The sequence below is a fragment of the Phaseolus vulgaris genome, chromosome 8 (assembly GCF_051622355.1).
Source record: "Phaseolus vulgaris cultivar YP4 chromosome 8, ASM5162235v1, whole genome shotgun sequence".
NCBI lineage: Eukaryota > Viridiplantae > Streptophyta > Magnoliopsida > Fabales > Fabaceae > Phaseolus > Phaseolus vulgaris.
In genome coordinates, this window is record NC_143505.1 from 57,758,736 (window position 1) to 57,775,533 (window position 16,798).

At 28.1% G+C, this 16,798-nt stretch overlaps 1 protein-coding gene across 1 annotated transcript; it reads left to right on the forward strand.

Annotated features, from left to right (window-relative positions):
* LOC137825344 (uncharacterized) lies at positions 1-15,355 on the forward strand. Its single transcript, XM_090294170.1, has 27 exons — positions 1-159; positions 254-434; positions 589-685; positions 1,119-1,251; positions 1,328-1,482; positions 1,607-1,727; positions 1,811-1,990; positions 2,092-2,169; positions 2,245-2,409; positions 4,004-4,150; positions 4,232-4,594; positions 4,689-4,792; positions 6,470-6,557; positions 6,944-7,055; positions 8,099-8,143; positions 8,220-8,300; positions 8,953-9,120; positions 9,241-9,315; positions 9,395-9,583; positions 9,844-10,032; positions 10,259-10,348; positions 10,468-10,614; positions 10,694-10,747; positions 10,847-11,285; positions 11,384-12,312; positions 12,399-13,616; positions 13,695-15,355. The coding sequence occupies exons 1-27, from the start codon at positions 1-3 to the stop codon at positions 15,353-15,355; spliced, it is 7,368 nt and encodes a 2,455-aa protein (XP_090150296.1).
* The last annotated feature ends 1,443 nt before the right edge of the window (positions 15,356-16,798 follow it).

Sequence of the window (16,798 nt, forward strand, 5' to 3'; positions counted from 1 at the left end):
ATGTCTGTGTCAAGACAAAATACAAATTGTGTGAAAGATGTTAATCCACAAAGTGAAAATTGGATCCTGATAGCAAGGGTTATACGTTTGTGGTTTGTTTCTGATTTCAAGAAAACAAAGTTTCCATTCTCCATGGAAATGGTCATACAAGACAAAGATGTAAAATACTTTATCATTTTCTTCCATATTTTTTTTTATTACAGTTTAATGTCATTTTTATTAATCATGCTTAATGTTTGTTGCTATCTTTCAGGGTGATAGAATTCATGTTTCCGTTAGAAGAACTCTAATTTATAAATTTCAAAATGATATTTTTGAGGATAAAGTTTATTCCTTCAATTTCTTTAGTGTGTCTACTAATTCAGGATCTTATCGCACTACCTGTCACCAATACAAAATCAATTTTCAGTTTGGAACCAAAGTAAGCTCTATTGGTAATGATCTGGTCTCATGTCCGAAACCTCATTACACACCAATTTCTGTGTTAAAGGCGCCTGGATTTGATACGGACTACTTAGTCGGTTAGTAATATTCTTTTACTTCAACAGATTTGTTTGAACATGTTTTTAAATGAATATGTTTTTACAGATGTTATTGGAATATTAACTGGTGTGGGAACTGAAAGAGAGCTGAATAGATCAGGGTCAACAACTAAGTTAAATGCAATTTCTATTGAAGCTGATGGGTAAGCTAATATTTTGTACCATAACTAATCCAAAATATTTGTTCTTACAATTGTAATTTTAATTTACAATAGCTACCGCATTGAGTGTACTTTATTTGGTAACTATGTTGATGAGCTCAATGCATTTCTGTCATCTGGAGAGCTGGAAAATATTGTCATCAGTGTGCATTTTGCTAAAGTCAAAATTTTCCAGGGTATGTCAAGTGTTGAATTTCTAATTTATTTATATTTTTTATTTTATTATTTTATTTACATTATATTTTAATTTTAATGTAGACAAGGTTTTTATACAAAATTGCTTGGAATGTACGAAAATAATATATAATGATAGGTCCAAAGATGCAACCGAACTCAAGAAAAGGTTAGTTTAATATATTATTTTTCGATAATTAAAATGTATGAACCTTTCTAACTACAACTTTTACCTCTGTAGGATGATTGAAAGTTCGGATTCTCCTACACAGGGACTCAGTCAATTGTGTGACTCTGGAAAACAGAATGTTGAGGATGAATTCATCACCTTCATTCATAGAAATACTATTCAAGGCCTGAAAGATTGCAAAGAGGTATTACTAATGTTTTTTAACAGTGTATTGAAATCGATTATTAATATTTGAAGATAATTTTTTTTTCTTTTTACAGGAAAGCACTTTTGTTATCTTAGCTACAATAAAACATATTGTGTCTGATGACGATTGGTGGTACACAGCTTGCTTATGCGGTAAAGCTGTTTACCCTGATTCCAAAATGTTTTTTTGTGAGAAATGTAACAAACATGTTATCAAAGTCCAACAGAGGTAGTGTTTGTACTTGCATGAATTTATTTTTAATAATTTGTTAATGATTAACTATTAATTATTTTCGTTAAATTATAGATATTATAGATATAATTTGTAAACCTTTCTGTATTTTATATTTCAGGTATAAGCTGAAGCTGCGAGTGATTGATGAAACGGATTCTACGACTTTCGTTCTATTTGATAGGGATGCCACTACACTGATCAATAAATCTTGCGCCGAATTATTTGAAAGTCATGATAAGGTAAATTATCGAACCATGCATTTGTTTATTTATGCATTTAAGAAAAGGTTATTATATTAATTGATATTTTTTTTAATATTTAGAACGGTGATTCTGGTGTACTACCAAAAGACTTTGATCTTTTGATTGACAAAGCTGTTTTGTTTAAAGTTGGTTGTGTTAAAGATCAATCTCTTAGGTTTGATCAATCATTTCGTGTCAAAAAAGTTTGTATTGATGATAGTACTATACAAAGGTTTTGTGAAGGTCGTGTTGAAAATGTGGTATGTTTCCTAATTTGAGTGTATTCTTACTTACATTTTAACCTTAAATTCGTTATTTATACTGTTTTTGTTTAATTTAATTTACTTATCATTTTGTGAAGGAACTTCATTCTCAGAAGAAACGACTGTGTACTATTAAAGATGTCCAACAGGATGAGTCTTCTGTACCACTTTCTCAGGTAATTATCATTTAAAGTATTAAGTTAAAAAAGTGAATAATTTACTCTTACTAATATGTTTTGCTATCATCGCAGGATTTATTTAATAAATTCTCCACTGAAGCTGCTGAATTGCAATCTAAAACTATTGATTTAGGCAGTGATAGTGTGTTAGGTACTGTTACTGAATTTGTTGCTCCACGGGTTACAAGAGATTTTGCTTCACCTGCTCACACACCTGATGATGATATCCCGCTTAGGGTATTAAGGAAAAATATCAAGATCGAAAAGGGAGTACTATAATTTCATACTATTTCTCTAACGTTTTGTAACTTGAACAATCTATTTTCATGTATTGTGGGCTTTCTTTAATTTCTATGTAGAACATGTTATGGTGTATCAGTACAATTCTATTTTTAAAACTGTTTATGTAATATTGTTAGTTTCATATGTTGACATTATCTTTGAGGTACGTACTTATTTTATAGTTCATTTTGAAGTTGTTATATTTTTGTTTTTTTTTTCAATTTTATGTCTACATTTTAATTTATTTAATGAGTTTGTTTTTGTGTAATTCATATTATTCCATACTTTTTGTAACTCTATTTTGTAACAATGGTTCTTTCATTAAATATCAGAATCGTAATGGTAAGTGCCTCAACTTTTACTTTTTCTTTAATTCATAAATTTATATAGAATTATATAATATTTTAATAATTATAATTTGTGTTTTTTTTGTGAAGGTTATTGAAATATTCTTTTCCTTTCCCAGGGAATTTTTTCCTTTATTACAGGTATTGTTTTCCTTTATTAAAGTTATTCTTTTTTTGGTCAATTCATTTTTTATACATAATATCTTAGTATGTGATAAAAAATAATTCTTTGTGTAATGATATGTTTGTCCTTACGAGAAAGAATTTTTTTAAACAAAAATTAACCTTACACTCAACTTCTAAGAATTCAAACGGATTTAGAGGATAGCATTAACTACGTGTCAGAGCAATTAATGCATCAGTTCATTTTTTATTTTTTATTTTTGCATCAACTGTCTCTTCTATATCTTTTACACTTTTTTCAAAGTATTCATTTCATCTTCCAAGACTAATTTATTAAAAATTATGGATAGAAGTAATAATTACAGAAGTTAAAAATATTATATTTTAAATTCAATATGAAATTACATTTTCAATTTTAAATTTTAATTACATGTATGTTATTTAATGTTAGACGTTAGGGTTTAAGTATTTAATTTAATTATATGTATATATATAATATGATATATTAATAATATTTAATATGTTTAATATATTTTATATTATATTTATTTTATACTTATGTATATATATATTTATTTATTATTTATTTATTTATTTATATATAATACAGTTTTATGTTAACTATTTTAATTTATTATTATATAATGCTAATTAATTATTAATTATACGTATCATTAATATTCATTTTATTTATCTATTGAAATAGTTGTATTTTTATTAATTTTTTATTTTGTTAATAACTTATTTAAACTGAAAAAACACTGTTGTATAAGGCAATGTAAAATGGAACGTCAAAGAATAATTACAGCTAACACCTAACACCTAACACCTAACCTACTATGCTTTTTAAAGTTTTGTCTTTTCATATTCATTTTTTTTACTTTAATATTATTTCATTATTAATTATGAATATTTTTTCTTAATTTATTTTACTATCATTATTTGATTTTAATGATTTTTTTAATTATTTAATTTAGTAACTGAAAAGACATGTTGCTTCAGAGGAAATTTAGCGCAGATTTGGGATTGAAAAGGTATGATTGCTATATATAAGTAACGTAGGGCTTTCTATTACTCAGAAACCTATTGCTATTAGTCTTTTATACTTCTTCCCTACTTCTATTATCTTGATCTTTCTTTTTCTCATTGTCATGGTTGTCATTCCCGAAGAGATCGTAAAACTTAGTGGGAAAGGTTTATTTACAACAGTTAACATTCGTGGGGAGGTATGTTTTTGGTTCTTAAATTCCTTACTTTTCATAGTTTTTTCAGTTCTTTAAGTATTTTTATGGTTTTAAAATGGATAGAATGGACACGTGGATCGTGCATTCGCCATCGAGTTTGAAAATGAACTGGAGGAGGAATGGACCCTCAGCGACAGTCAAGGCAATATTCATATAGTATATTATAACAAAGATATACTTTGTCCCCAAATTGTGTATGGATGGTCCCGTCTGAGTGATTTTTATGGGTTTAAAGGTGACCACAATATATTGTTCCGTTACGTGGGTAATAACTCCTTCCATATAACTGTTTTTATGGGGGAGTTATGTGAAATGATTTTGACAAAATTTCTGAAGGAAGTTGAAGGGAGGTTGCTGCTCAACAGTGGCCCCTTTATACATTTTGGCTTAAAGTTGAGTTCGAAACAGGTCTTTGGAGGATATGTGGTAAGTTTACCATCCTTTCTTTTTAAATGGATATTAATATATTCTATTTCTTTTATTAACTAATTATTAACTAATATTTTCGTTATTGTTTAAGGATCTGCCTTCTCCTTTTTCTGAATATATTCGTAGAGGGAAGTTCAAGAAGGTTAATCTACATGGATGGCTAGAAGCTGTTGAATGCACCATTTTCAAGTCCAAGTTTCCTTCCAGAAGCGTTACACTCTGTAACGGGTGGAAACAATTTTGTCGTCTTCATTCTATTCGTGAAGATGACAAAATTATATTTGAATGTAACAAGAAGCCCTATTCTGATATCAGGGTTCTACTACTGAAGACGTGTCACTACAAAAGACTTAGTGCTTAGGATAATCATTTATTGTTTTGAACTATATTAGTTTGTTTAAGTTAATTTATTTTTGCAAGTATTGCTTCTTTTTGTTGGAAAGTATCCAGTTTCCACTTTGAGGAAACAAGAACAATTTATTTTGTTTACTCTTTATTTTTATTTCATTGTGGTTCTGTTTAATTAGCTCATCTTATTTCTTTGTATTTATTGTTTAGTGTTTCTTTTGTTTCAATATGTATATATATATGCTTTTAATTTTTCATTTCTTATCTGGCATATTAATAATGCGTTGGCATTTCTAAATATGCTCAATGCTATAAGAATTGCCAGTATATTAAAAAAATCATAAGCCTGTTTTATATTTTTGAATGCATGCATATTAATTGGATTTTCTATATAATGTTTATGTTTATATTTTTTATTATTAATTATTATGTTATTATTTATTGTTGTATTAACTATTTTTTTATCTCGAAACCTTTTGATGTACATTTGTTTGTTTTTCAGTATTATTTTTCTAATTTTTAAAAAAATTTATGAATACTATTTCATTTTCAAAATATTTCTTATTTATTTCTGCAGGTGACTTCATAGTTCAATATGAATTTGCCTACAATTCGTTTCTATTGGAAGAAACACACATTTTTTTATTTACAAGGACTTCATTTGATATAATGTAATGAATTATACTTTTACTTGCAATAATTATTTTGCAGTATTTTTTTTGCTACTTTTACTTGCAATAATTATTTTGCAGTATTTTTTTTGCAGGTTCAACTTAACGAAGGAAGTTGGTCTTTTATACTTTATTTTTTATGTATATATATCTTATGGGAACATAGTATAAGAAATCGTTTTATTTAATTTAAATTAGTTTAAATTGTAATGTATTGTAATTTACAAGTCATTGTAAAATTATGTAATTTTAATGTTAATTTTTTTGTGTATTATATTTAATTTAATTAAATTAAATTTAAACTTCTGAATTTCAATATTTCTATATTTCTATATTTCTATATTTATATATTCCTCACTTTCAGAATTTTTATATTTAACCAGACTTATTATAATGTTAAAGTTCAATAAAAAAAACAGTTAAAATGTTATATAGCATAAAAATATTATTAAGAAAAATTAAAAAATCCGAAGAAAGGAAATATATCTTATTTTAAAATAATAAAAAGTTGTATAAAGTATTATTTAAGAATTCCAGAACTTTCAAGTAATCATTAGTTCCACTGACTACAAATTTCGAAGTTAAATTAAAAAATAAATAAAAAACAAATTAAAATAAATATAATATTAGTGTAGATTCAAAATAAGTTAAGAACAGAATTTTGAGTGTAAATCATTAACAAAATGAATGAAGAAGTTTCTGGGGAAGCACATAAAGTTGGTTCTATTAGTTCAAACTCATTTGTCCCTTATCATCTTCATCTTCTTCGACATTCATAAGCCAACTGATATCTATATTTTACATTTTAGAAACAATCTTTGTCTCAACATCTTCTTTTTGTTCATTATATTAGATATCAGATACCAGATCTGCTCTCCATGGTGTACTATGTTTCTGCTTGGTTCTGGGAGGTACAACTCAAACGCTTTAGAACGGAAAAGGTAATTAAAGCTTTGATTTTTTTCATTCCGACCATAAATATTAATTAAAGGTGCATGCATTTAAGACAAAAAAACTCTTTCTCTTCTTCTTTGATTTCCCAGTATAGAACTTGGTAAAAATAGGCACTGCAGAGGTATCCATGGAATGGAAAAGGTAATTAAAGTTTGGATCTTTTTTCATCCTAACCCTAAATATTGATTAAAGTTTCCATTTTTAAATGTTTTAAGTTCACAGATTTAAGGTATAATAATTATTTTAAGTTCTGTTTTAGTGAAATTAGTAAATACAAAATGAGAATATCTGTTTTAGTCACTTTTTTTTGGCGGTATACATATAGTACATGTTTTTGCATGTTGTGTAAAAATTCCTTTTTTTTGTTAAACAGAAAAGCTGTTCTAGAATGGTGCAAAAGAAAGTTAGCCAAAGTTCCTTTTTTTTGCTTAATAGGGTTGTGGGATCAGGGTATATTGATGTACTTTATGTTTCTGTTTTTGGAGGTTGCTTCGTTCATCTGTGTTTTAAGAGATGATTGTTCCTAGATAAAAGTCCGTCCACATATATTACTATATTTATTATTTACTATATATATTATTATATATACAATCTGATAAATTTATTCCCTGCAGGTTTCCTCTTTCAAAAGTCAACCAACAATTCATTAATGAGAATGCTTAAAGTAGAACGTTGTTCTTTTGCACTGGAATAGGAATTTGTTTTCATATCTTAAAAGTTAAGTTCCCCTTTTTTCACAACAACTTCTACACATGCATTTCTTCATCGAACATTGATACTACCTAAATTTTTAAATTTTTTATTCTTCTTACATTTCGAAGTTTGATTGTTTATTATGCAAAATATAGAAAAATTGTGCAAGTGTTATCCCTTTTGGAAGGTAAATTTTTGGTTTAACATTTTTAAGTATTAAATATAATTATTATATAATTATATAAATAGATATGATTATTATATAAAAATATTACACATTTTTTTTCAATATTTTAATAGTTAATTAATAAATTTATTATGTCAAAGTAATAACATAAAAGGGAGTCTCGTGCGTGACCATATACCGTCAAAATTGGCGCCAAAACAAAGCTACTGTGAACAATATATTATTTTACATACTTACTGCTGAAAACAGTACATACTTTTATGGCTGAAAATATTTGTTCTTACTACAATACTCCCTGAAGTTCAGTCATTCAACTTTCAATAGTTATGGAGAAACTGAAGGAAAATATTAATAGAAGAAATAGCATTCTTAGCCTTTCTCAAACAAATTCTAATGCATCAGGTATACCAACTACAATGTATATTTATATTTTTAAGTGTCATATATACATACATATAGATATAGATATATATTTCAAAATTATTTTTAGAAAACAATTTCATAGTCTATTATGATCTATATATAATCAACTGTCACGCCAATTTATGGTAAAAATATATAAAAAATAAATGGTATGTTATAGTTCTTAATAGATTTATTGTTTGTTTATGATTTGACCTATTTTTTTAAATGTTTTTTATTTTCCAGAGAATCAAAATCCAAACACAACATGCATATCTGAATCCCGCAATGGTAAGCATAAGTTTAAGCATATCTGAATCCCGCATTTTTATTTATCATTTTCACTGTCATTTTTTTTTATTGCTAGCAGCTGATAATGGAAAAGATGCCAGAAGAAAAAGAAAAAATATATTGTATGAATTGCGAAGAGAGAATGTCAAAACAACAGGTAGTGAACATAATTACCTTTTTTTTATCATTAATAATACTAAATGTCAAAATTTATGCATGTATTTTTATTTTTAAACAAGTTAATCCAAATGCAATACACTTAACTCATAATTCTATGAACTTAACTTTACTGTTATCTAATTTTTTTTATTATATATTTAAAAATTAGGTTCATAAAAGAAGTTAATAATCACTTATGATATAAGAGTGAATCAACTCTCAACACAATTTATGGTAAAAATATATAAAAAATAGATTGCATGTTATAGTTTTTAACAGCTTATTATTTTACATGGGTTTTATTCTCCAGAGAATCAAAATCCAAACACAACATGCATATCTGATTCAAACAATGGTAAGTATAACTTTAACAATATTCTTTACTTTCAAAGTACTTTATCCTATTTATATATGATTTTCGTTCTAATTTTTATTTATTTTAGTTCTCGATGATAATGGAAAATATAACAGAAGAAAAAGAAGAAATATATTATATGAACTGCGCAGCAAAAAAGTTAAAACAACAGGTACTGAAACCTAAATACCTTATTTTTATATATATTTAGATTTAAATTTAGATTTAAAATATAATTAGCATTATTTGTCATCCCTTTACCTTATTTATCACCAATTATGACTTATTGTTGTAGGTGGAAGTACTCCTAACTCATGTGAAGATCTTGGTTCTCCAACATCAAGAATTATGATAACAAATATCCCAGTTTATGAGAAGTTTACTCCCAACAATCAATTAATGCATTCAGCAACCAAAGTATTGTCATCAATGAGTACTGTTAGTAATTTAGAATTGCTTCAAGGTTAGTGAAAACGTATTATAAGTTTTATTCATAACAATTTAAACTAATACTACATCAATAAACATTTCAATTTTTATATATACTGTTTTTGTGGAATCATTTTTTTTTTTTATTAATCAGATGTTGCCAAATCTGCAAAGGTAGAAGAGGGAAACTTCATTTATGGTCAGCGAGAAAAGGTTAATCCAACAAGAGGTAATAACAGTGACATTTTATTTCATAAACATTTTATATTACTAAAGTCAAATCTTATGCCTAATTGATTTTTTTGTAGGTCAAACTATTGTGAACTCAAGTAAGAAATTTTTGTGTCAAAGTTCTCAAAATACAAGCATAAATGATTCTATCTGTGCAAAACTGACTCCTGACAATGAATTCAACACCATGCATTCAATTCCAAAAGTATTATCATCAATGAGTACAGTTAGTAATGAAGAATTTGGTCTTACGGTGCAACTTCATGGTTAGTTTTAATGGATAATTCAACTGTTTTCATTACAATTATAGTACTAATTTATGTTTTACTATATTTTTTCTAAATAAACTGAAATCATTAAGTAGTAATAATTATCATATATATATGGTTCAAACACACTCAAATGCTAAAGTTCTTCAAATCATTTTTCTAAGATTAAGTTTAATGTAAAATAATTTATAAGTTTTTATATACTGATGTTAATTGATTTATCTTATTCGATCACTCATTGAAAGTTTTTGTTTTAGGTCAAAGTACTCTTAAATCAATTCAGGATTTTGATTCTCAGACATCTGGAATTACAGGCTCAAATTTCCTTTCTTCTCATCAGCTTACTCCTAAAAATCAGTTAAACATGATGAATTCTACTACCAAAGCAATGTCATCAATGCAAACAATTACTCATGGAGACATTACCCTCACTCAACTTCCTCATGGTTAGTTTACGACCAGTGATTCGTTATATTTGATTAAACTATCTAGCAATGGCACATTATAATTTTATTTCTTTATTTTTTGAAAAAAAAAATCTTTGATTTTGTGCACATTTGGATAAAGCTGCAAAATGGTGATCAAGCTAGAGGTAGTAGAAATATAGACTGAATGAAAATTCATTTAATGAAAAACATTTTTTTAACAAAAATCATTTTGTTTTGCAATTAGTGACCCCTAAGAGTCATGTGAACGTGATGGATGCAACTTCTCAATCATTGTCATGTTTACAAACAATTTGTACTACCCCTAAATTTCAAGGTTAGTTCAGGAAACCAATGTAAATGATTTTTCGTTTATCTTTTTTGTCAATTAAATTTCAAAATCATACTCATGTTTTAGTACTAATTATTTGTTGCTTTGGAACATATTTTCTCCAGGTAATTCAGTTGCAGGGAGTTTAGGGTATGTATTTAGTAACACACTAAACTTACATAACAAGTCCGGTACACACAGTGTTGAAATCATAGAATCAGTGACTCAGAGATTGAATTTTGACGAAGATATCCAAAATGAAGAAAATAATGGTACTAAAAATTGTTAATTTATAATTCTTTTTTTTTTAATTTTGTAACAACCACTTTCTTTTATTATTTTTTGTTTCAGATGACACCAGACAAGTTTTTAGTTCTGAATTATATTCAAAAGCTGAAAATGAAGGTGCATATCTTTAACTATAACTTCTTCACTTCTTCATCAAACTAAATCAATTTATATCAAAAAAGTAATAGATCACCTTTCTTAATTTTCTGAAAATAGCTACTGTTGAATTTGGACAACCTACTATTCAATGTGAATACTGCTTGGGCGAGGTTTGGTATGAAGAAAGATCTCAGAAATCTAAGATTTATGTTAAGGTTGATTTTTCTATTTGTTGTCAAAAGGGAAAAGTACAACTCCCTTTCTTACAAAAACCTCCTAAATTGCTGTTAGATTTATTAAATGGGAAAGATAGTCGAAGTCAACACTATCTACAAAATATTAGAAGTTACAATAGTATGTTTTCATTTACTTCAATTGGAGGGAATATTCAGTCTTCGATAAATGATGGATCTGGCCCTCCTCAATTTATTCTGCATGGACAAAACTATCATAGGATTGGAAGCTTGCTCCCCAATAGTGGATCATCTCCTAAGTTTGCACAACTTTACATATATGACACTCAAAATGAAGTGTCAAATAGATTATCTCACTTTGGGTATGTGTTATTTTTAGTTACTTTACTGACTTACTTTCTATTTACTGGATTAATTCAAAGATTATTTTTAATGATATATTTTTAAAAATTGCATGTAGGTCAAAAGTGAAAAATGTGACGTTTGACAAATCCTTAATTGAAGATCTTACCAAGATGATTGACGACAACAATGTTTTGGCCAAAACTTTTAGAAGAGTAAGAGAATTTCTACATGATGATGTAAATTCAGATTTTGCATTGAGGTTATTTAGACACCGATGCAAAGATCCAAGAGTGTACAATACCCCTACAACAGATGAGATAGCTGCATTAATTGTGGGTGATATGAGCAACATGGAAGTAGGGCGAGATATCATAGTGAAAAAATATTCAGGACAAATGTATAGACTCCATGAAACACATACAACCTTTATTCCATTACAATATCCATTAATATTCCCCTTTGGAGAGGATGGGTATCAAGAACATATTCCAATACGGAATTCTGGAAGTAATAGCAGAGAACGTAAGAGAAGTCGTATTTCATTAAGGGAATTTATTGCATTTAGAATTCAAGAAAGAAATGTGGAGTTTGGGAATATAGTCCATTCACGTCGATTGTTTCAACAATTTTTGGTTGATGCATATACAATGGTTGAAGCTCAAAGATTGTCTTTTATAAGGCTAAACCAAAAAACAATCCGTTGTGATATTTTGCAAGGCGTACAAGAAGCAATGAATCGAGGAGAAACAAATTCTTCTGCAATTGGAAAGCGGATAGTTTTACCTTCATCTTTTACAGGAGGAATGAGATATATGTTCAACAATTGCCAAGATGCTATGGCCATTTGCAAAACATTTGGATATCCGGATCTATTTATCACTATTACCTGCAACGTAAATTGGTCAGAAATACGTGACTTTGTTACCTCAAAAGGATTAACTGCTGCTGATAGGCCAGACATTGTTTGTAGAGTTTTCAAGATGAAATTAGATCAAATGATGATTGACTTCAAAAAAAATGACTATTTTGGCAAAGTTAATGCAGGTAATCCACATTAACCCATATTTAACAGTTTGTTTAATTTATTATTATGTATTACATTTTGAAGAATTTTTTTCATATTCTTTCAGGTATGTACATTGTGGAATTTCAAAAAAGGGGTTTACCTCATGCCCACATACTACTGTGGTTGGATGGAGAGAATAAGTTAAGAAATCCAACTGATATTGATGGAGTCATTTCTGCAGAATTACCCGATGCATTTTTATATCCTAAATTGTCAAAGGCAGTGACAACCTACATGATACATGGCCCTTGCGGGGTAAGTCGAATAAGTTCACCTTGCATGATTAATGGTAGATGTTCAAAATTTTACCCAAAGAAATTTAAACTGTTGACTACTATTGATGAGGATGGATATGCATGTTATAAACGTCAAGATAATGGAACATTCATTCTTAAAAATGGAATTAAGTTGGACAATAGAAATGTTGTGCCATATAGCCCTTTGCTACTACTGAGGTATCAAGCCCATGTTAACACAGAATATTGCAACAAATCAAATTCAATCAAGTATTTGTTTAAATATGTGAACAAGGGTCCAGATAGAGCCAATTTGAAAATTACTACTGCTGATAAAGACTCTACAGAGACCCCAGTTATTGATGAAATTAAACAGTATTATGATTGTAAATACATATTTCCATGTGAAGCTGTGTGGAGAATATTTGCCTTTGATATCCATCATAGATGGCCTCCAGTTCAACGATTAACTTTTCATCTATTGTATGAGCAACCAATTGTTTTTAAAGACAATGAAGACATTGATGAAATATTGAACTTCAATCAACATAAAACAACAATGTTTTTAGCTTGGTTTGAAGCTAATAAAATTTATCCACTGGGAAAAAATTTGACTTACTGTGAATACCCTAGATTTTTTGTTTGGATGGCAGACAGAAGAGAGTGGAAGCCAAGAAAAAATGGTCTTAGTATTGGAAGGTTAACATATATTCCTGCAGGGTCAGGGGAATTATATTATCTGAGGTTATTGTTGAATTATCAAAAGGGTTGTTGTAGCTATGATAATATCAAAACTGTTAATGGTTTCATTCACAAAACATATAAAGAGGCATGCTATGCAATGGGGCTATTGGCAGATGATAAAGAGTTTATTGATGCAATTATAGAGTGCAGTGTCCTTGCTTCAGGAAATCAGTTGAGAAGACTCTTTGTTACCCTTTTAATGATGAATACTATGTGTAGACCAGATGAAGTGTGGAACAAAACATGGAAGTTGTTATCAGATGATATTTTATACCAAAAAAGAAAGGAGTTTGTCCTACCAGGTATAATTTTATTATTTTATTTGAAATTTATAATTTATAATTTTATAATTGCTATATGACATATAATTTCTTTCCTAGGTCTTAGAATTGAAGATGCTCAAATTCAAAACCTTTGTCTTCTACAAGTAGAAGAGTTATTAATTTCAAATGGTAAGTGTTTGAAAGATTTTCCAAGTCTGCCAGAACCTATTCATTCTGATTCCTTTATTTATCAAAATAGATTCATTATTGATGAATTGAATTATGACAAAATACAAATGTCTGAAATGCATTGTTCTCTTTTTCAAACTCTTACTCCTGAGCAAGTGGAAGTTTATGAGAATATAATGACAGCAGTCCTGTCAGACCTTGGTGGATTTTTTTTCTTATATGGTTATGGGGGAACTGGAAAAACTTTCATGTGGAAAACTTTGTCCACTGGTCTTAGATCAAAAGGGTTTATTTTTTTAAATGTAGCTTCTAGCGGTATAGCTTCTTTGTTACTTCCAGGGGGAAAAACAGCTCATTCTACCTTTTGCATTCCTTTTGTAATAAATGAAGAGTCAACATGCAATATTCCTCAAGGAAGTCTTAGGGCCAAATTGTTGATCAAAACGAAATTAATTATATGGGATGAAGCCCCAATGATTAATAGGTTATGTTTTGAAGCCCTAGATAGAACTTTAAGGGATGTCATGAGAGCTGTAAGTGAAGAAAATGCTCTTAAACCTTTTGGTGGTAAAGTAATTGTATTGGGAGGAGACTTTCGTCAGATATTACCTGTTGTCAAAAATGGATCAAAGTATGACATTGTGAAGGCAACAGTAAATTACTCTGACTTATGGAAACATTGCAAAATCTTAAAACTTACAGAGAATATGAGATTAAAGAGTGATACATCAATTCAAAGTAAAACAGAAATAAAAGAGTTTGCTGATTGGATACTTCACATTGGAGATGGAGATATGGAGTTAAATGAGTTGGGACAAGGAATGATTGAAATACCGGAAGAGAATTTAATTTTAGATGTTGAACAACCTTTACTGCAGTTGGTTGAGTTTGTTTATCCCTCCTACATAAACAATGTGACATCTGATGATTCTTTTGATGATGGTGCAATATTATGTCCAACAAAAGAATGTGTGGATCAAGTGAATGAATTCATTTTATCATTAATACCAGGATCTGAAGTTTGTTATTTAAGTTCAGACAGTCCTTGCGAATGTGAAGAACAAGAAAATGCTCAAGCTGAGTGGTTTACAACTGAATTTTTAAATGAGATCAAATGCTCTGGAATTCCCAATCACTGTGTTAAATTAAAAGTCGGAGTTCCAATAATGCTTCTAAGAAATATTGATCAAGCCAATGGACTTTGCAATGGAACAAGATTACATGTAACTCACTTGGGGAAAAATGTTATTGGTGCCAAAGTTATTACTGGGAAAAATATAGGTGATCAAATATTTATTCCCAGAATGAACTTGACTCCTTCGGAAACAGGTTTGCCATTTATGTTTCAAAGAAGGCAATTTCCAATATCTTTGTGTTTTGCCATGACAATAAATAAAAGTCAAGGTCAAACTCTGAATAAAGTTGGTCTATATCTATCCCGTCCAGTCTTTACACACGGACAATTATATGTTGCTCTTTCAAGAGTAAAATCTAAGAAAGGGTTGAAGATATTGATTTTGGATGATAATGGTATTCCCACAAATTTCACTACTAACGTGGTTTACAAAGAAATATTCGAAAATGTTTGAAGTATTAACTTACAGCGTTACAAATGAGGTATGAAATTTCTTTATTTATTTGAAATATATTTTTATTTATCATATTTTTTTGTAATATATGAACAACAATTTAAGAATTGATATACACTATCTCTTATAGGTTTTAATCAATGCTTTTGTTTGACACAATTATTCATGGTCATCTTGAAAGTATGGTACGTATCTTTTATTTTGACATATCTTTGTCAAGTTTGCTTAATTTAATTAATGTTTTACAGGAATTACTTATAAGAAGTAACAGTTTTGTAAAATTAAAGTTCAGAAATGATGAATCTGTAAAGCACTTGGTGACGTATGTTTACTTAAATTATTAATTACATAATTTATTATTACTATTACAAATTTCGTGTACCTATTTGTGTACTTAATCTTTTATTCAAGCTCTTGAAAGGCAATGTGAAATTCTTGATTTATGGAGTCAAATTCTATTGAGGGTTGCGTACTGGATGATCATATCTCATTCAAGATATTAAGGACAAATATCAACATTGATTCAAAAGGAAGTAATTTTAATGAAGAAATTTGATGTAGTATTAGCACTGCTTGGACAATTTTGCAGTATATTCGTTACTCTCTGCTTATTATTTAATTTATATTCACACTATATTTTGATGATTTGTAGAATTACTATTGCACATTTCTTTGTATAATGTTTTGGTCTCACCACAGGACACAATGTTTCAGGTACTGTTAATATTAGAGTTAAAACAATTTCTTAAATTTCAATACGTTTATATATTATATATATAAATTTTTATTATTATCTTATTTTAATCAGTATTTTTTTTTTATAACTGATATAATTTTTTTTTATCTAGAATATTTCAGGTGAGTTATTTGTTTCAAGAACCTTTACAGGTATTGTCATCATTTTTGTGTACATTTTAATAGTTTGTTTTATTAGTAATAAATATGTGTTTTATTAATTTTTAGCGTTTTTACTATTTGGACACTTTTAATTTCTTTGTGTAATGTGTTACTGTGCTCAAATTATATCTTAAATCATAACTTATACCTTAAATGATTATATAAGTTACTGTGCTCATATTATATCAACATTATGGTCCACAAGATAAAAGGTAGATCATTTCTTATTTTCAAGCTTTTTGTTTATTGATAAATGGTTGCATTAAATAGCTATCAGACTAATTAAGTCAATAATTTATTTTATTCTTTTTGAGATAGAGTGTGCCCTTTATATTTTCCTGATACACTTTTTTCGAAATTTATTTGCTTTTTCCTATGCAAAACTTTTTTCGAAATTTAATTGTTTTTTCCTATGCAGAGTTTGTGAAGTAGGTAATCATTTCATCCCAATTTCCAAATTTAAGGATTTCAAAATTTATTTTTTTAAACAATCATTTATTTTATAAATTATTTAAATTTTAACCGTTGGATTTACATGCTTATTAT